The sequence below is a fragment of the Myxocyprinus asiaticus genome, chromosome 19 (assembly GCF_019703515.2).
Source record: "Myxocyprinus asiaticus isolate MX2 ecotype Aquarium Trade chromosome 19, UBuf_Myxa_2, whole genome shotgun sequence".
Lineage (NCBI taxonomy): Eukaryota > Metazoa > Chordata > Actinopteri > Cypriniformes > Catostomidae > Myxocyprinus > Myxocyprinus asiaticus.
Window position 1 is genome coordinate 37,034,736 of NC_059362.1, and position 20,422 is coordinate 37,055,157.

Genomic DNA, 20,422 nt, shown 5'->3' on the forward strand with positions numbered 1-20,422 from the left:
TCGTCAACCAACAACTGAACTTCCTTCTTCAGCAGACTGTTCTCTTGTTTCAGACATTCATAAGCCTGGTTAGAGACATTTCAGTGCACAATATTTAAAAAAAACCCCACATCAGTCACACCTACAACAATGTGTTTTTCATATTTTTTCCAATTGTCTACTCACAAACATCAACTTAACCCCAATGTGGACCCTTAACCAATAAACAGATATTACATCTGCATGTTACTGAGAAGCATTACGCTTGAAATCAATAGCTTTTTACATGCAAACCTCATGCAATTCATCAGCTCTCTGGGTGTGTCTTTTCCAGCTCCTTTGTGCAGCCACCCGATCCTTTTCTCTTCTTTTCAATCTGTTCTCATCATCATCACAGCTCTGAATCAGAATAAAACTATCTGGTCAGTGGACCACATAATGTTATGCTGTGAAGTGATGAGCCTGTGATGCTTTCTTGTATACTTTTCATTAATGTGCACATTCTATATGGATTATCATATCTTATTAGAAGCAAATTTTACCTTTGTATGAAGTTCACATGGTCAAAGTCACACATTTGCTTATTTGATCAGTGTCCAAGAAATGGTGCAGGAATGTAAAATGTGCACATTCTATAATCTTATTACTATTTTGTTAAAACAAAGCAGACACATTGAACTCACAATAAAAGTCATTTTGGGTGGCACATATAAAATGCAAGTAGGCATATCATATTTTGAACAGTCTTTTAGTAGGCTAACAACAATGAATTGCTCTTGAAAAGTTTTACAAAGATATATACATATATATGTGTGTGTGTGTGTGGGCTTAAATTTTAGGATATTGTGTGTATATATATATATGTCCAGTACTTCAATGCAAAATACTAAGAAAAGCATCAAACGAGTAAAGTAATAACCTACATCGCTTTATCGAAATAAAAAAAATAAAAAACGGAAAGTTGGAGCATAATTTCGAGTAGTTACTAGTCGTACTGAAAAGTGACATGACAGCTGTAACAGACCACGAGCGCCCAGAAGTATTCACTAAACTGAACAGAAAATAAAGACAAACATGCAAAACTATGAAGTCTACATGTTTAAACTGAGTGTCAATCAGCATCTCAAGGACGTGACATTGGTGATTTCTTGCAACTGCTTTTTCGGCGGATGATCTCTGAAGTCACGTGGTGCTCTCGAGACACGTTGCATAGAGTTCAGTGTCCTGTGGAAACACCAGTAGTAAAAAATAAAAACACCTTTCAAACTTTCGCCTTTATCGTATTTTGACGGTTTTATTTTTTAAGCAGGACACCGTGATTCGATGTTTAATTCCTTCATCTTGTTTAATAGGGCCAAACAGATGACAATTATAATAAAGTCTGGAGTCAGTTAATTTGCAAACCAACTCTGGTAGACCAATAACACCTTGTGGTGTGAGTGTCGTTCTCATTAGTTAATGCATTAAGTATCATGAACTAACAATGAACAATATATTTGTTACAGCCTTCAGTAATCTTTGATAATGTAAGTTAATACAAATACAATTAGTCATTCTTACTTCATAGTGCATTAACTAATGTTAACATATACAACTCTTGATTTTAAAAAATGTATTACTATATGTTGAAATTAACATTAACCAACATTAATAAATGTGGTAACACTTTACAATAAGGTTCCATCAGTTAACATGAACTAACAATGAACAATACTTTTACAGCATTTATTAATCTTGGTTAATGTTAATTTCAACATATCAAATGTTGTACACGTTAACATTAGTTAATGCACTATGAACTAACAATGCACAACTGTATTTGTATTAACTAACATTAATAAAGATTAATAAATGCTGTAAAAAAGAAATTGTTCAGTGTTAGTTTATGATTCCTACTGCATTAACTACTGTTAATGAATGGAACCTTATTGTAAGTTGTTAACATAAATGCTGTAAAAGTATTGTTCATTGTTAGTTCATGTTAACTAATGTTAACAAATCGAACCTTAAGTGTTACCGACTCACTCTAACAAGTCTCATTCTCATACAAAAACAGACACACATTAAATTTTATTTGCATTTGTCTCATTATAGATGATTTTTGGAGCTGGAACATAGTCCCCACTGTATTCTGCATCAGATGCAGCTCTTTTAATGGTGGAGGGAAGCCTGTTATGAAGGTCTGGACAGCCATCTCCTACTGAACTGCCAAACACCTCTCTGTAGATTTCCACTGACTCTGCTGAAGGCTGCATGTCCAGTACTTGATGCAAGCCATCAGCTGCATGCTTCAGACTTTTCAGAGACTGAACAGAATAAAGAACAATGTCACATGTTAATGTAATGTAAATGTGTACATATTTAATCTATAATTAATTTATAACTGAGACTTGAAAGTCTTCTAAAACATGTCACTGGGTAAAATGGACAAGTTCATTAAAATATGCAATTCAGATTTGTTAAAGCACTGCATAAACAGAATTGAGTATCATAGATTTGTACCTTCATAGCTGTACTGGCTTGCTTAAACATTGTAGGGGCAGCAGCAGATACATTTTTGATGATTGTGTCTGTGAAAACAATGTTTAACAGGTGCAATTAGTACTGTAAAGAGTACTGCTATACAAAATGCTTTGGCTGAAAAAGGGAAGCAGGCACACACCTTGAACTGGATCTGGCTTTATGCCTTGTGGCTTCACTGCCTGTTCATACAAACCCTAAAATATAAGATGAACGGTAAACATTTTACTTTCATGAACATTTTAAATAATTGAAACATGAAGGATTTAAATATACAGTCTGTAATCAGTCTTTCTGATAGGATGCTCTCACACAAACATTTCACACTCAAACATCTCATTAATGTTGATATCCAAAATTGTTATTTGAGGCTTTTCCAATGTCAGGGGTTTAACTCCCTTCCAGAAAACTGCAAACACTTTCCCCCCCCCATCTAATTTATTTTACATCAACAGGTTACCAAAATTGTCCAACATTTATTATGACATCTAGTGGCCAGAAGAAGAACACCTTAAATTTCAAGATAATTAACTTAATTTAATTATATTTATTTATCACACATTTGCACATATATAGTTAAATTCTTTTTTTCACATATCCCAGCTAAGCTGGGGTCAGAGTGCAAGGTCAGCAATGATATGGTGCCCCTGGAGCAGATAGGGTCAAGGGCCTTGCTCAAGGGCCCAACAGTGGCAACTTGGCAGTGCTGGGGCTTGAACCCCTGACCTTCTGATCAGTAACCCAGAGCCTTAGCTGCTGAGCCAGCGCTGCCCCTAACTTATGGTTTATTATGAATGCAATGGCTGTAAATAGTTCCAATAATTTGTCCAATTAGGTTCAATTTTGAACGGTTGTCCCAAAAAAATAAAAATAAAAAATAAAAATAAAAATAAAAAAAAGATATCCTATATAGATTAATTTTACATTTAGTTTTTGTTTCTGTTTTCTTGACTCGACTTTTTGATCATTAATTAGCTCCCTCTACTGGTGAGATACAGTTATACGTCCACAGGGCTTTTACAGACAATGCCCTGACAGAATGACAATTTTGCAATTTAATCGATCATTTGACAATTACACCTTTAAAATCAGTTCCATCTTTAGCTATTAGCCCTATGTTAACTGACAGATCAAATAATAGAAACATTCTCAAATAGATGTACACATCCAAAACCCAAGCTGGCTACAGGTGCAGGACAAAAAATAAAATAAATAAGCTAACAAACATAAAAAAATAAATAAAAAAAAAAAGAGTAGATATTTGCAAATTAAAAACTAAAGCTCCAAACTTTATTAGAAAAAAGGCGATGGGGGGGCCTGGGTAGCTCAGCGAGTATTGACGCTGACTACCACCCCTGGAGTCGCGAGTTCAAATCCAGGGCGTGCTGAGTGACTCCAGACAGGTCTCCTAAGCAATCAAATTGGCCCGGTTGCTAGGGTGGGTAGAGTCACATGAGGTAAACTCCTCGTGGTCGCTATAATGTGTGGTTCTCACTTATGGAAAGCCACGAGGGTCAGAATTCATGTGTTTTGTATCGGTGTATTAAGCTTTGAAATGCTGTTTTCTAAACAGCGTGAGGTGTCCGTATTAAGCTTTGAAATGCTGTTTTCTAAACGGCGTGAGGCGTCCGTATTAAGCTTTGAAATGCTGTTTTCTAAACGGCGTGAGGTGTCCGTATTAAGCTTTGAAACGCTGTTTTCTAAACACCATTTCAAAGCTTAATATGGCGATATAAAATGAATTCTGACCCTCTTAGCCTTCCATACTCGCTCTCGGTAGGGCGCGTGGTGAGTTGTGCGTGGATGCCGTGGAGAATAGCTTGAAGCCTCCATGCTCGCTACGTCTCCGTGGTAACGCGCTCAACAAGCCACGTGATAAGATGCGCGGATTGACGATCTCAGACGCGGAGGCAACTGAGATTCGTTCCTTCACCACCCGGATTGAGGCGAGTCACTATGCCACCACGAGGCCTTAGAGCGCGTTGGGAATTGGGCATTCCAAATTGGGGAGAAAAGGGGAGAAAATCACACACACACACACACACAGAAATGTGACGTATTAGGGAGTATGCATACCTGAACAATCATACAATAATTTTTTTTTTTTTAAATCATTATGTATATGATGTATATGACACCCTGTATTGTACATGTATGAGCCCTATATATGACTGTATGTATGTGATATGTATGTGCATGTATATACTTATATATTGTATGTGCATATATATGCTTAAATATAGTGTTATATTATATGAAATGACAAGACAGTCTTTATAATGCATTGATTTTTTTATAATGCATTGATATTCAAATAGCCAAAGTAAGATCAATTTTAGATGTGCCAATTAAAAAAAAATCATCATTTCATTCATCATGCTAGGGAAGATTCAAGAGCAAATAAACAAGTCTCACCATGAGTTTTCTCTCCACCTTCAATGATCGCACAACCTGGTTGCGTATTTGCTTTGGGTAAGAGCTGCGCTTCCAGGCGGTCTCTACAATCTTCTCATCCAGCAAATCATTTACCTTGCTCTCATAGTCTAAATATTCAAAACAATGTTTCAAAAACAACACATATACATTTTTGTCATGCCCTTGATTTAAACGGACTAAAAGTACTTGAGGCTAAAATACAAAGTCAAAATGGTATGAACCCCTTTAAAGTCAATAGATTTTCTTCCCACATAAGCAATACATGTAGGCTACAGTAAGTATTTGTTATAAAAAAAAATACTGTGATCCACAAAAATTCAGGTAAGAACCATTATGGGATCCAGATAAAAACGAATAGCAACTAAAGAGCATTTATTGTATAGATTGCAAAGAGATGAACTGAGTTCACTGCAGTAATGACAATAACCTACCTGCACAATAATCCTCTGTTGTCTCATCCCATGATAAGCCATCAATTACTATATTTTCTTGCACCGTGAACTCAAAGTTCTAAAAGTTGAAAGAGTCAAATAAGGTGAATGAAAGAAAAACAACAATAAAGACAAACATCAGTCACTATAAAAACTGCCATAGTTCTTATAGTAAACATAGTTTAACTGTGACATTTGTAGTAAAACTATATAGTAATCACAAGTAAAAAAAAAAAAAAAAAAAAAAAAAAAAAAAAATGTCTCCTCGTTATCATTGTAAAAATTAATGTAACTATGGTTTCAAACATCAGTAGCCTAAACAAATTTAGAAATAAACTATAACCACAACACATATGCATTAAAATTAAGTAGATTTCCAAACTCCCCTAATAGATTATTTAGTATGCATTTTATCCTAAATACTATAGTTATTAATAGTGATGTTACTATAGTAAAACCATGGTAAATTCAACTGACATCTCTTTTACATATTACTGTTTACTAGTTGCTACTAGACATACCACAACAATTTCTTGCAGCAGTTTGGCCTTGTCCTCCTCGGATATGTTACACTGGCCATCTAACAGCTTTTTTAGTAAGTCTTTATACTTTTCAATCTGTTCATGAACAGTTCTTTTTGACTCGACATTTACTCTAAAATCTTCCCCGCTCGCACGAGCTTCTTCTGCCATGACTGCCGCTTATTTTTCAAAATAACCCCTGGAAACGGAAGCAGAATGTGCTACTACAAAACAAAACCTGAGAGAAACACTTCAGTAGACGAAACGTTCCGCCCTCTATCTCACACGAAACAACACAGTGAACAAGATGACATGTCAACAACGAGCAGTTTAATAACAAATTCAGTTTGATTTATTATTTTGCATTTAAAAAGAAATGTGCTCATAATATTTGCAATGTTTTAATATAGAGCAAAGTCATGGCTAGAGAGTTCATTGATTGTCACTGTCACATGTCAGCAAACGAGTTTACACAGGTAAGAAAATTAATCAGTCATCACTTTTTATTGCGCAACTCTTATCTAAAAGTAATAAACAGCGACCAGCTTGAAAGTCTTTATGTGCTTATCTGTCACCACTTTTTTTAAAAGTTTATTTCAGTTCAGAACTGTTCATATTGAATTGCCATGGTTCTTACAATAGCCAGGGTGAATTCAGGTAAATTGGGCCACATTTTGACAAATCATCTAAAGCAGCTTATAAAATATTTATGAACATAATGATCTTTTTGTGTTAAGTCAGGTGTCGTATATTATTAAATGTTAAAAAAAAAAATATGAAATGTTTTTTGTAATCCCAAGATAATGTTTATATGTTGGGTGTCTCCAACCATGTCAAAACCAGATAAAATGGTCCAGTGAAATTGCTCAGCAAAAACCAAATTGAAGCAATAGAACAAATACAGAAAGAGTTCAATTTATTTTGAATATAATTGTTTGTAATATGACATTGCAATAAATTATTTAGCATATTAAAGAAATGTGTGTGTTTGAGAGGAAGAGAAATTGAATTGGACTTATATTCTGGGTTCAATACAAGTTAAACTCATTCGACAGCATTTGTGGCACAGTATTGATTACCACAAAAAATTATTTTAACTTGCCCTCCTTTTCTTAAAAAAAAAAAAAAAAAAAAAAAAAAAAAAGCAAAAATGGAGGTTACAGTGAGGCACTCACAATGGAAGTGAATGGGGCCAATTTTTGGAGGGTTTAAAGGCAGAAATGTGAAGCTAATAAAAGCACTTACAATAATTCTTCTGTTAAAACTCATGTATTATTTGAGCTGCTTTTTACAGGCCTTTCAGGGTTTTAGGGTTGACATTACATCGTCATGGCAACAAAATTGTAAAATTGGCTATAACTTTACACAGAAAGGCTAGTAAATGAAATTATCACACTTAAATCACATTAACACGGATATTGTTTATGTCTTGTGGCTATACTTTTGAAATAGTTAGTACTTTAACGTTTACGGATTGGCCCCATTCACTTCCATTGTAAGTGCCTCACTGGAACCCATTTTTTACGTTTTTTTAAAGAAAAGGACAGGCAAGTTTAAATTATTACATTATTAACATTATGCCACAAATGCCACAAATGAGATGGCCATAAGTGCATGTGAGCTGGTGTACTTAAGTCTATGTGTATGGTTTTAGTGCAAATTTATGGACACTTCTTACATGGTGTTCTTACAATATAAATAAGAAATATCCTTATAAGACTTACATTTGGATTCTTTCAGTTAATGTAAGTAATAAGGAACCATCAAAATATCTCCTAAAAATCAGTTTAGAAGGTGGCCCATTTTACAATAATATTTAGCAGAGGGCTCTTTTCAGCTAAAATTCTAAGAGCCAGCAAATAACTTAGAATTAAATTAAATCAGTTACAAATCTCAGCATCTTATAAAGCCCATCGGAATGGCAGAAGTTTAAAATGATTTACAGTGACTGGCTATTCAAACTTAAAGTACAGTTATCTGGTCTATTTTTCCTGATGGCCCAGTTTCCGATTTTCACCCTATGCTACATTATTCTATTTTAAAATTATACAGTAGTTACACACTTAAATGCAGAAGTGCTCTTATCCCCAAAGGCAGTTAAAATGATCAAAACAAAGATAAATGTAATTAAATAGTGTTACATGTAAACATATGTTGTCAGTATCATAGTGTTTATGTATTTGCTGACAAAGGGTTTGTTGCCACACCAAACAGAAATCCATTGGACAGTAATTTTGTAGCGAAGACGCCGGGGCAGTAGCATTAAAATCTAGTGAAGGCATTCAGCTTATCCATTAGATTGGGGGTGATATCCAGAGGATAGACTCATGTTGACGTTGAGCAATTTGAAGAATGCGGACCAGACTCGGGAGGTGAATTGAGGGCCACTGTCAGAGACAATGTCTTCTGGTAGGCCATAGAAACGGAAGACATACTGGAACAGGTTCTCAGCACATTCCATAGACGAGGGGAGCTTGGGCAGAAGGATGAATCTACAAGCTTTAGTAAAACGATCCACCATGGTTAAGATGGTAGTGAAACCCTGGGAGTTGGGTAAATCCATGATGAAATCCACTGCGATATGAGACCAAGGATGCTGAAGGGCAGGCAGATACTGAAGGAGACCAGACGGGAGCTGTCAAACAGATTTAGAGTTGGCACAAACATTGCAGTTTTTAACATAGTCATCGACCTCTGTCGCTAGGTTCTCCTACCAAAACCGGTTTTGCACTAACCTGCAAGTAGCTTGTGCGCCTGGATGCCCGGAGCAGGCCGAGTCATGAACCCACTGAAGAACTCTGTTGCGTAAGGATCTGGGAACAAAGACTTTATCAGAAGGGCAGTCAGTGGGACTGGGTTCTTGATTCTGAGCTTGGGTGATGTCGGCCATTATGTCCCATTGTACGGGAGCGACAATGAGGATTGGTGGGATTATCGGAGTTACAGGGTTGTTGCAGTTAGTGGAACTATAAATGCGGGACAGGGCATCTGCTTTGGTGTTCTTGGGGCCAGGTCGAAAGGTGAAATCAAATCTGGAGAAAAACAGGGACCATCGGGCTTGACAGGGATTTAGTCGTTTAGCCGACTGAATGTACTCCAGGTTGCGATGATCCGTGATGACCAGGAAAGGATGACGAGCTCCCTCTAACCAATGTCTCCACTCCTCGGAGGCCACTTTCATGGCCAAAAGTTCACGGTTGCCAACATCGTAATTTCTCTCAGCAGTAGAAGGCACAGGAATGGAGTTTGGCGGGAGATCCTTGTCGTTGAGAGAGTACTGCACCAGCTCCTGAATAAGAGGCATCCACTTCCAGCACGAAGGGTCAAGTGGGGCCTGGATGATGGAGAATGGGTGCAGTCGTAAAGCATCGTTTAAGATCATCGAAGGCTTGAAGAGCAGAAGGTGTCCAGATTAGTTTCAGAGATTTTCCATGGAGCAACGAGGTGAGTGGAGCAGCAACCGAGCTGAAACATTGGATGAAAAGTCTATAGAAGTTGGCAAAACCAAGGAAGCGCAGACACAGGTAGTGGCCACTGCAGCACAGCTTGCACTTTAGCAGAGTCCATAGTGACCCCCTCGGAGGAGATGACATACCCCAGGAAAGAGAAGGTTGATTGGTGAAACTCACATTTCTCCATCTTGGCATACAGTTGATGTTGAACAAGGCGGTTGAGTACCACTCTGACGTGTTGAACATGTTCATCAAGGGAAGAAGAGTATATCAGAATGTCATCGATAGAGACAATAACCCATTTGCCAATAAGATCACGAAAAATGTCATTTACATAGGCTTGAATGACAGATGGACTGTTGAAAATTCCGAAAGGCATCACCTGGTATTCGTGGTGGCCAGTGTGTGTAGAAAAGGCAGTCTTCCATTCATCCCCCTCCCAAATGCAGATTAAGCTGTAAGCATTACAAAGATCTAGTTTGGTGAAGATCTTGGTGCATCGTAACTGCTCTAATGCTGCTGGTACCAGGGGGAGAGGATAGCGATACTTGATGGTGACTGTGTTCAGGCCTCGGTAGTCAATGCATGGACGAAGACCCCCGTTCTTCCTTCCTACGAAGAAACCAGCAGAAGCAGGAGAAGGGGATGGTCGAATGAACCCTCTTTCCAGGGACTCCGATATGTACTCTTCCATAGCTTTAGTTTCTGGTGCTGATAAGGGGTAAATTCGTCCACGTGGAGGAGAGGCGCCTGGCAGAAGGTCAATGGCACAGTCACAGGAATGGTGTGGAGGAAGTTGCGTAACCTTAGATTTGCTGAATGCCTCCTGGAGGTCCAAATAACAGTGTGGCAGATTCTATGTCTCCCTCTCAGCGAGAATAGTCGTGGTGCTTACAGAAGGAAGAGATGGGTACAGGAAGTTTGAGGCAAGACTGGAAACAGGAAGTACTCCAACGAGTGATTTGTCCATCTCTCCATGAGATTTGAGGGTTGTGGAGTCTCAGCCATGGCAGGCCAATGACAGTCAGGTTCTTAGGAGAATGAGTGACTAGAAACTGAATCTCCTCATAATGAAGGCCCACTGGAAGACGAATGGGTTGGGTAATTTGCTGAATCTTGCGAGTCCCCAGAGGTCATCCATCTAGGGCTGATACATGTAAAGGAGGGACACAGGGGACAAAAGACAGATTTAGATTTGTGGCGAGACCCAGGTCAATAAAGTTACCTGCAGCCCAAGTTTCTAAAATGGCAGATACATGATGTTCCTTATTTAGAACATGCAATGTAACAGAAACTTCTGTTCGATAAGAATTAGGTTTGAAAGTTCCGAACTCACCGCCGCGTCCCCCTTCCTATGGGGATGAGTAGGGCAGGCAGCCAGTAAATGTCCCGACTGTCCACAGTAGATAAATAATCTCTTCCATAGACGACGTCTTCGTTCTTCGGAGGAGAGAGAAGAAAGACACTTGCATGGGTTTGTGATAACTGGTTGCAGCGATGTCAGAGTGAAGTGTCTGTAGAAAGCTGACTGGACGACGGGCTTTAATCAGGTTATCCAGACGAATGGTTAATTTGATGAATTCATCAAGAGATCTCCCCTCATCACGACATGCTACTTCAGCTTGAAGATCAGGATTTAACCCCTGACGAAACAACAGTTTCAAAGTGTCCTCCACCCACACTGTTTGCGCTGCTTGCGTGCGAAAGGTTAGAGAATTCATCCGCAGACTTCTTCCCTTGCTTTAAACACAATAGAAGTTCTCCCGGATCCTTTCCACCCTCAGAGTGTTCGAAAACCTCCCGTAAACAAGCTAGGAAGTGAGACAAAGTGCGTTTTAAAATGTTCTCATGACTCCATACTGCAGTAGCCGAGTCTAGTGCTTTTCCTGACAGCAGTGATACAATAAAGGAAACACAAGCTTCATCATTGGGATACATTTGAGGTAGTTGTGATAGAAAAAGCACACATTTCAAGAGAAATCCTCGACACTTACTGGGTGATCCATCAAACTTCTCAGGAAGCAAGAGTCGAGGATTAACAACAGCTGTAGAGTGCATTGTGCTGCTGGCTGAGTTGCTTGTGGAAACCCCCATCGGAGATACTTGCGGCTTTGGCTGCACGGATTTAAAGAGTTCATCCGTGAACTTGCACAGCTGCTGATGGTGACTGGTAAGCATTGCTGCTTGTGCTGCAACAAGCTCGTGTAACTGTTGGAAGGCTGCTGGATCTAAGTTTGGCGAAGTCTTCTGTAGCGAAGATGCCGGGGCAGTTTAATAAAAGTATGAACAGTACAACAAAGTAGCAAACAAAAGGATAAACCTCAAAACAGGCAAGGGTTCGGTAAACAGGAGACAGTCCAAGAAATGCAAACAAAGTAAATCCGAGAGACAGAGGGGTAATCCAGTGAACAGGCAATAGGTCCAAAAACTCACAAGCAGGCAGGGAAATACGATCAATAGGTGGGAGTCAAAAACACAGGAAAAACAGGAATGGTAATAACGCTCAGAATTGCAGACTAGGCAGAACAAGACTTTGCAATGAATGCATGTAAACAGGGAACTTAAATAGACAGAGATGATATGAAACAGGTGAGTGAGTAATCAGTCTGAGTGGAGGATTATGGGAAATGTAGTTCATGAGTAGCAGTTAGAATTCTGGAGATGGCAATCTCTGGCGGTGTTCAGGAGAGGTAGCAGGCACTGCAGGTGTAACAAATTTCTTACAAAACCTGCTCTGTCCAGGAGTTTTTATGTGTATAATACATTTTGGTCTAAAATGTTTTTCCACTAGGACACAGATGAAGTTATTCAGAGAGCTAAAACGGTAAGCGGTTGTCAAACCTAAGAAAATAAATATAAAAAAACCCCTGGTAGACAAGACTTAAATGTTGCAACAATGACCTCTTATTTTCATTTAATGTAATTTTTTTAGGCTGGATTGAAAGCTCTGGTTGCAGTTACAGAGGGAGCCAGTGAGTTTGAGAAAGTTATTCAGTTGTCAAAAATGTAAGTTGTTATTGAAAGTAATATTGCATACAACACTGTAATAACCATTTCAACCACAGTAAGTGAACACAAGCTTTCAATAAGAACATTTTGTGCAAGTGCTTGGACTGAGGAGTTTCCTAAATCTCATAGCGTCATATAGACTTTGTCAAAGACGAGTTTCCTATTACTTAGAACTCTACACAAACATACACAACTAACGAAGACCTGCAGTTTTACTAATATTTCATGTTTTTGATTTAGCTATCCTGGTTTTATATTCCCTTGTTTTGGCATTCATCCCCTTCAAGGATCTGCGCAAGACTTGCGTAGTGTCAAGATTCAGGTAAAAATAACATTCTGTGCTTCATTTGTTTTATTGTTCCAATATATGACCTCTTAGTGAGAAGTAAACCACTAGCTCTGTTTTGATAGGACCTGGAGCCTTTCCTTCCTTTGTTCCAGAAGTACAGAGATAATATTGTTGCAGTTGGCGAGGTACAGTGTGATAGTGTGCATGTCTTTTTTTGTAAAACCATCTTTGTAACAGGGTTAAAATGGGCAAGGAGGTGGCGGGAACCGGCTGAACAGTCAAAGTAATATTTAATTTACAATTTTAATTTACAAAAATACACAAACATAAACACACACACAGCAGCTGCATGTGGCTCTCTCTCTCTCGAACTGCCACATCCGGCTGCATTTATTCCTCTCCTCGGCTGATTAGTCTGATTGGTCCAATTTAGCCCTCCTCCTCGTCACACTCCTCCCTCCTTTTCCTCAGGCCGGGAAGCCGGCATGATGTACACCCCCCCCCCCCTTTCTGGGGGCACTGCCCTTCTGGCTGCACCTGCCGGCAGGCTTTTCCCCGCCTCTGTAGAGCTAGGGAGGGGGACAAGGGGAGGGGAAAAAAAGAGGTGAGGGAAGGGGCAAGGCCGAGCGACAGTGAGAGAGAGACAGAGGAGAGAGAGAAAATAATTGCTTGCCGGTTCCCAGACACGCCGTCGCCTGGTCCTCGACCACTCCCCCACCCTCTGGCGGACGACAGCCGCTTCTCCCCGGGTGGACCGGAGCGAGTCCTCCGAGCCCTGGCGGATGGAATGCCCCTCTGCATTCTGGCAGCCGGTAGCGAGCCCCTCAGTCCCCGCGGCTGCTCTTTTGGGCGGACGGCAGTGGCGAGTACTCCAGGACAGCGCATCCCTCCTCCTTCCCGAGTTTCGGAACCAATGTAACAGGGTTAAAATGGGCAAGGAGAAGGCGGGAACCGGCTGAACAGTCAAAGTAATATTTAATTTAAACAAAAACACAAACATAAACACACACACGGCAGCTGGGTGTGGCTCTCTCTCTGGAACTGCTGCATCCAGCTGGATTTATCCCTCTCTTCGGCTGATTAGCCTGATTTGGGGCTGGGCGTGCGTAGTCACTTACCAAACCAAAATAAAACACGGTTACTTTGATGACCTTTTATTTGGCCTTATATTCTTGTAACATGAGTAATAGTGTTTTAAAAGTAGTGTTTTCAGGAATGTGAGTAAAAATTACGAAAAAATGTACCGCTTCCTCTCGATTTGTGAGCATGCTAGTCAAGAGCGGTGACTGAACAATGAAAAGGATAGCACTCTAACAATTTAGTCTTTTTAAAGGGGTAATATAGCAGTAAAAACTATTTTTTACAAAATGACTACATGACCATGTTGTAATAGTCAGGCCTGACATTCCTGAAGACAGAAATCTGTGTGATTTTAATCATTTGCAAGTTGTCTCTCAATAAGCTGTGTTAAAATAATGTGGATTGTTTTCTCCACAGATTGGTCTTGACTTTACTCCCTGGTTTGTTCATACTACTCAAGAGCGTGATGAACAGATAAAAGTCTTTGCAAAACAACTTGAAAAGTCTAAGGAATTGGATTTGCCAGTGTGAGTACTGTGTAGTGTAATTGGTGGTTAACACATGTTGGACATCCTGAATAGACAGTTCATTTTGTGGTCTCTTACTGCTCATGACTCTTTATTAAAGCACAACTATCTTATCTTAAAAGGAATGTACATACCCGCTCGGCAGCCAAGGTTGCCATAGCCACAATGAAAGAACTAGGTAAGAGCTATCAGGCAGTAATTGTCTCGGCGACCTTGTAAATAACAGTTGAATTTCTTGCGTAAGTCTTGTTTTATATCTTTAGGGATTAGACAAGCTTTATTGCATAATTTTGCTGGGAAGACATCGGTTGCCATGGAAGGTGTTCAGGCTGGATTCTGCTTCTCCTTTCCACCTGCTGTCAGCAAAAATGAGCAGGTTGGATAAGGATTCTCATGTACTAATCATCTCTCCTATTCATGCTAAGTCTGCAATAAAATAGGCTATGCCATCAATAAGCATGATAAGTGTGCCATAAAGACATGAAATACACTCACTGACCACTTTATTAGGTACACCTGTACACCTACTTATTCATGCAAATTATCTAATCAGGCAATTGTGTGGCAGCAGTGCAATGCATAAAATCAGGCAGATACGGGTCAGGACCTTCAGTTAATGTTCACATCAACCATCAGTATGGGGAAAAAAGGTGACCGCAGTGATTTCCACTGTGGCATGATTTTTGGTGCCAGACAGGCTGGTTTGAGTATTTCTGTAACTGCTGATCTCCTGGGATTTTCATAAACAACAGTCTCTAGAATTTATTCAGAATGGTGCCAAAAACAAAAATCATCCACAGAAAGGCTACAGTAAATCAGATATCCCCTCTGTACAATTTTAGTGAGCAGAATAGCATCTCAGAATGCACAACATGTCGAACCTTGAGGCGGGTAGGCTACAACAGTAGAGGACAACGTCGGGTTCCACTTCTGTCAGCCAAGAACAGAAAGCTGAGACTGCAGTGGGCCTACCATCTGTGTACCTCAGCTGAAATCGAGATTCATCAGACCAGGCTATGTTTTTCCAGTCTTGAACTGCCCAGTTTTGGTGAGCCTGTGCCCACTGCAGACTCAGCTTTCTGTTCTTGGCTGACAGAAATGGAACCCGATGTGGTCTTCTGCTGTTGTAGCCCATCCGCCTCAAGGTTCGACGTGTTATGCATTCTGAGATGCTATTCTGCTCACTACAATTGTACAGAGTGGTTATCTGAGTTACCGTCACTTTCTGTCAGCTCGAACCAGTCTGGCCATTCTCTGTTGACCTCTCTCATCAACAAGGCATTTCTGTCTGCAGAACTAGCACTCACCGGATGCTTTTTGTTTTTGGCACCATTATGAGTAAACTCTAGAGACTGTTGTGCGTGAAAATCCAGGGAGATCAGCAGTTACAGAAATACTCAAACCAGCCCATCTGGCACCAACAATCATGCCACGGTCGAATATCACTGAGATCACCTTTTTTCCCCATTCTGATGGTTGATGTGAACATTAACTGAAGCTCCTGACCTGTATCTGCATGATTTTATACAATGCACTGCTGCCACATGATTGGCTGATTAGATAATCTCATGAATAAGTAGGTTTACAGGTGTTCTTAATAAAGTGGTTGGTGAATGTAGATTTGAGATGGCCAAATTTTCTAATGGCACATCATGCATATACATAGAATGTGTGTTTGAACAAGACATTTATGATTTATTTAAACATACATGGACCTAAACCAGGGCCATAACACGTCATATTCACCAGTATTTAGAATAGTGGTCAATCTGTATGGGTTTTCAACAACTTTTAGATTTGGTCTGCCCAATCTTGATGTAATGTTTATTGATATATATATATATATATATATATATATATATATATATATATATATATATATATATATTGATAGTGTACTTTTAAATGCAGAGAGCAAAATTAATCAGACAAATTCCACTGGAACACATTTGCCTGGAGACAGACTCGCCATCCTTGGGGCTTGACAAACATGTAAGTTGTAACCTGTTAAAACTAGCTGATTTTCTGCATGACAGAGATGTTTCGAACCTATGTGTTAACCTGTCTGTGTTTTTCTCTTACTGCTCTAGGTTAGAAATGAGCCCCAAAACATAATGATCTGCTGTGAATACATTGCAAATGTAAAGGGCATCTCTTCAGATGTGGTAATGGAAGTTACAACACAAAACGCCCTCCGATTGTTTTCTAAGTTAAAACCTTGATTTGTTTTATTTTCATAAAGGAATATTCCGGGTTAAATATAAGTTAATCTCAATCAACAGCATTTGTGCTATAATATTAACCTTTGATTACCTCAAAAAATAATTTCGACTCATCACTGTCACTCCTTTTCTTTAAAAGCAAATATCTGGGTTCTGTTGAGGCACTTACAGTACAATGTATGTGAATGGGGCCAATTGCTGGAGGGTTTAAAGGCAGAAATGTGAAGCTTATAAATTTATAAAACTAACATTAGTTCTTCTGTTAAAACTCATGTATTATTTGAGCTGTAAAGTTGTTCCGTAAAGTTGTTTTAGGGTTGTCATAGCAACGAAGATGTAAAATTGGCTATAAATTTACACAGAAGGGTAGTAAGTGATTTTTTCACACTAAAATCATGTTAACATGCATATTGTTTACGCCTTGTGGCTGTACTTTTGAAACAGTGAGTATTTTAACCAGTGGCGTAGCCAAGGGTGGGCAGGCCCACCCAAATTAGACCCAGGCCCACCCAGAATATCAGAGATTATTTTAGACTTCAAATATATATTTATAAAATATAAAAAAAAAAAAGCAAAATATCTGATTTCTGAAAGTGTGAAAGAACTGTTTGAATGCGCCGCCTCTCTGTTTTTAAAGTGCACCTATTATGGTTTTTAAACATGCCTAATTTTGTTTTAAAGGTCTCATACAATAGATTTACATGCATCCAAGTTCAAAAAACACTTTAATTTGCTCATAATTTAAATTGCAGCATTACTTTTTTTTTGCCAGTGTCAAAAACAACTAATTCAATGATCTGTTCTAAAGGATTCATTCTAAACTTCTCCTCAGAGAGCCTACTCTGCTCTGATTGGTCAGATGTCCCAGTCTGTTGTGATTGGTCTACCGCTTACAGCGCATGTCGGAAAGGAAACGCCCACTACCATATCCGAGTTTCAGCTCCATCTGAAAAAATTGTGTTTTACCTTAAAAATTTGAGCCCAAGTCCGATAGCGATATATCGGAAGATCAACCGAACCACCGTCGCAAGCACGACGAGAACAGGACGTTTCTCAGTGGTAAGTTTATATGTAGTTTGACAATAACGTGAGTTAGCCGGTTAGCAGAGGCTAACAGCTAACAGCGTGTATTGGCTGTACACGTAAACAGAACAGAGGCGTGTTTTTTGTTACCAAATTACGTAGGTTAGTACAGGAAGTAAGTCTGGAATTACTAACGACTCGTTTCAGGTGTTCAGAATCGGTTCTTTCTTATTGGAGTCAATAACTCCATTTGTCATGCACTTTGATTTTTGAAACTTTGCAGACTTTTTTACATTCACAAACAGCTATATAACACACTATATGAAAGGTAATATTTGAAAAACCATAATAGGTGCTCTTTAAGGAAAATTTGGCCCATCCATTTTTATTGAGGCCCACCCAAAAGTAATTTCCTGGCTACGCCCTTGATTTTAATGACTATGGATTGGCCCCATTCACTTCAGTTGTAAATGTATCACTGTAACCTAGATTTTTGTGGTAATCAACATTATGCCACAAATGCTGTCGATTTGAGCTTTACTTGTATTGTACCCGAATGTTCCTTTTAATTGTGAAAATGTCCTTGCTTTTTTCATTTAAAACTATTTTAAATAATATTAAATAAAGCACTATGTTGATTATAGTACATGTTTATTGCTGTCTGGAGAAAAACATTTACTCTGCATTGAGGTTGATTGCAGTTCCTCACACCAGATGAGCTTGATCTGTTAATAAAAGAGGAAGAACATATTGCACCAGTGATCTCATTAAACAAACATATAGGCTAAAAGTTGTTAAAATACCATTTGGGTGATGATTCTGACCTATACAAGATTAAAACACACATCTTACAGGTCTCTTCAAAGTGTTTTCGCTCTGGATGCTGGGTGTTGTTGCTCCCCATCCAAAAAGACCGTTGCTCGGGTCTCTGTTGCGCACTTAAGTCACAGGTGTTCTTTAAGTGACAACGGAAGTGTTTTCTTTCAGGCAAATTCCAGAACCTGCTGGTTGTCTCGACGCGACACCACGTTTCTCTCTGCATATTCAACTTGTACAGTTGGTCTTGCTTTGATTTTGACATGTTATTAATTATAAATAAGGCGCAAGAACTTGTGGAACAGTCCCAAATGTTTAGATTGCTGTAGCCATGGTAACCATGTAGCGTTCCTTGCAACAACAAAAGGGGAAGGGGGCGTTCACATCGAACGCATTTTCGCGTCTGTCGGCGCCGTTTAAAATATATATATATATATATATATATGTGATATATATATATATATATATATTTTTTTATTATTATTATTATATGTTATATGTATATGTATTATATTATATGTATCTCGAGACACCTGAGTTCTGCAATATGCGTTGCGCTTCGTCTAGCTTTTTTTTTTGAGCAAGGACGCGTTCGGTCTGTTCTGCCCCTAACGCGTGTAGGCTATAACTTTCAAATATTTTTAGAAGAATATCTCTAATATCTGTAAATCTATACAGTGCAAATGAATGGGGACTAGACATTTTGAGCCTCCAAAAATCATGTGCAGGCCACATAAAAGTAATCCATATGACTCCAGTAGTTAAATCCGTATGTTCTGAAGCGATATGATTGGTGTAGATGAGAAACAGATGAATATTTTGTATTTTCTTTTTCTTTTTCTTTTTTTTTTTTTTTTTAATCATAAATCTCCACTTTCACTTTTAAAATGTGAATGAATGTGAAAGTGAAATGTTGCTTCAGAAGATACAGATTTAACCACTGGAGTCATATGGATTACTTTTATGTGGCCTTTATGTGATTTTTGGAGCTTCAAAGGTCTGGTCACCATGCACTTGCATTGTAAGGACCAACAGTGCTGAGATTAAAAAAATCTTTGTTTGTGTGCAGAAGAAAGAGAGTCATAAACATCTGGCTTGAGGGTGAGTAGCCTAAATGATGAGATAATTGTAATTTTTGCGTGAACTATCCTTTTAACCTCAAAACTGTTCTGAAGGAATAAATCGAACAAATGTTGATGTTCAGATGAAATGTCAAGATTGGGAGTAGGGAATTATGACTGTTATTACTAGGCCTAATGTAAAAACTATGGAAATCAATGCTGCTTTCAATTGTCAGCAATAAACAAATACTGAACAAATAGGGTGAAAATGATTAACCCTTAAACCCATACCTGGGGTCTTTAGCGTCCCCGGACCTCATTCCACCCCCTGTACCTCATCCATTTTTTGGAGTTGTGCCCACACCTCTTTTGTACCCCTTCTGTCTCTCTTATAAATAGTGTAAACAACAAAATGCCAAAATTGAAAAAAATAATAAAAAATATATATATATATATATATATATATATATATATATATATATATATATATATATTTTACATAATGGTTTAAGTACCAAAAGTGTATGGGGTCATACCCTAGGTATGTAAGAGTGTTTTTTTTTTTTTTTTGGACTTCCATAAATGATGTTTTTATGATTATTTCATATGTATATAAGTTTACTATCACAGGATATCTATTTATTTGTTTATTACAAGATGAATGAGTGCTATATTCATACAAATAAATACTGCATCACATCAATTTTCTGTGTAACAATGAATTAACAATAATGGGGAATTATCAGTATTCCATATGCATGTACACATACATGTTATACATGCTGTTTACTCAAGAATTCAAAGAATTACTTGATTTACATTTGACATTGCTATTTGATGAAGAAGCAACATGGAAGTAAACTATAGCAAGTATGACACATGAACAGTATGTTATGGCTATTGTGTATTACTGAAATTATGTAAATTGTGCACAAGGTTGGGGAGTAACAGAATACATGTAATGGGATTACGTATTTAAAATACAAAATATAAGTAACTGTATTCCACTACAGATACAATTTAAATCACTGGTAATTAGAATATAGTTACATTCAA

The 20,422-nt window shown here is 38.4% G+C and overlaps 2 protein-coding genes and 1 long non-coding RNA gene across 3 annotated transcripts; 1 reads left to right on the forward strand and 2 right to left on the reverse strand.

The window, feature by feature from the left end:
• Positions 1-2,018: 2,018 nt before the first annotated feature.
• Positions 2,019-6,074, reverse strand: nsl1 (NSL1 component of MIS12 kinetochore complex). Its single transcript, XM_051644223.1, has 6 exons — positions 5,888-6,074; positions 5,367-5,445; positions 4,915-5,042; positions 2,642-2,696; positions 2,482-2,549; positions 2,019-2,285 (listed from the first exon to the last, which is right to left on the reverse strand). Exons 1-6 carry the CDS (start codon positions 6,056-6,058, stop codon positions 2,043-2,045), a joined length of 744 nt encoding a protein of 247 aa, XP_051500183.1. The 5' UTR covers positions 6,059-6,074; the 3' UTR covers positions 2,019-2,042.
• Positions 6,075-6,159: 85 nt separating this feature from the next.
• On the forward strand, positions 6,160-18,132 carry tatdn3 (TatD DNase domain containing 3). Its single transcript, XM_051644222.1, has 10 exons — positions 6,160-6,363; positions 12,131-12,163; positions 12,272-12,345; positions 12,589-12,670; positions 12,760-12,822; positions 14,135-14,244; positions 14,367-14,422; positions 14,508-14,620; positions 16,156-16,236; positions 16,335-18,132. The coding sequence occupies exons 1-10, from the start codon at positions 6,307-6,309 to the stop codon at positions 16,464-16,466; spliced, it is 801 nt and encodes a 266-aa protein (XP_051500182.1). The 5' UTR covers positions 6,160-6,306; the 3' UTR covers positions 16,467-18,132.
• On the reverse strand, positions 18,124-19,801 carry LOC127409584 (uncharacterized). The gene is made up of 2 exons (XR_007892012.1): positions 18,342-19,801; positions 18,124-18,214 (listed from the first exon to the last, which is right to left on the reverse strand). It is a non-coding gene; the product is annotated as an uncharacterized LOC127409584 (long non-coding RNA).
• Positions 19,802-20,422: the final 621 nt, after the last annotated feature.

Excerpts from the sequence above, each read along its gene's own strand:
- nsl1 (XM_051644223.1), bottom strand. The coding sequence starts at position 6,058 with ATGGCAGAAGAAGCTCGTGCGAGCGGGGAAGATTTTAGAGTAAATGTC. Across the intron at positions 5,446-5,887 it reads TGCTGCAAGAAATTGTTGTG|AACTTTGAGTTCACGGTGCA; the intron begins GTATGTCTAGTA and ends TTCAACTTTTAG. Across the intron at positions 2,550-2,641 it reads AAAGCCAGATCCAGTTCAAG|ACACAATCATCAAAAATGTA; the intron begins GTGTGTGCCTGC and ends TTGTTTTCACAG.
- tatdn3 (XM_051644222.1), top strand. The coding sequence starts at position 6,307 with ATGGCTAGAGAGTTCATTGATTGTCACTGTCACATGTCAGCAAACGAG. Across the intron at positions 12,164-12,271 it reads TTATTCAGAGAGCTAAAACG|GCTGGATTGAAAGCTCTGGT; the intron begins GTAAGCGGTTGT and ends TAATTTTTTTAG. Across the intron at positions 12,823-14,134 it reads ATATTGTTGCAGTTGGCGAG|ATTGGTCTTGACTTTACTCC; the intron begins GTACAGTGTGAT and ends TTTTCTCCACAG.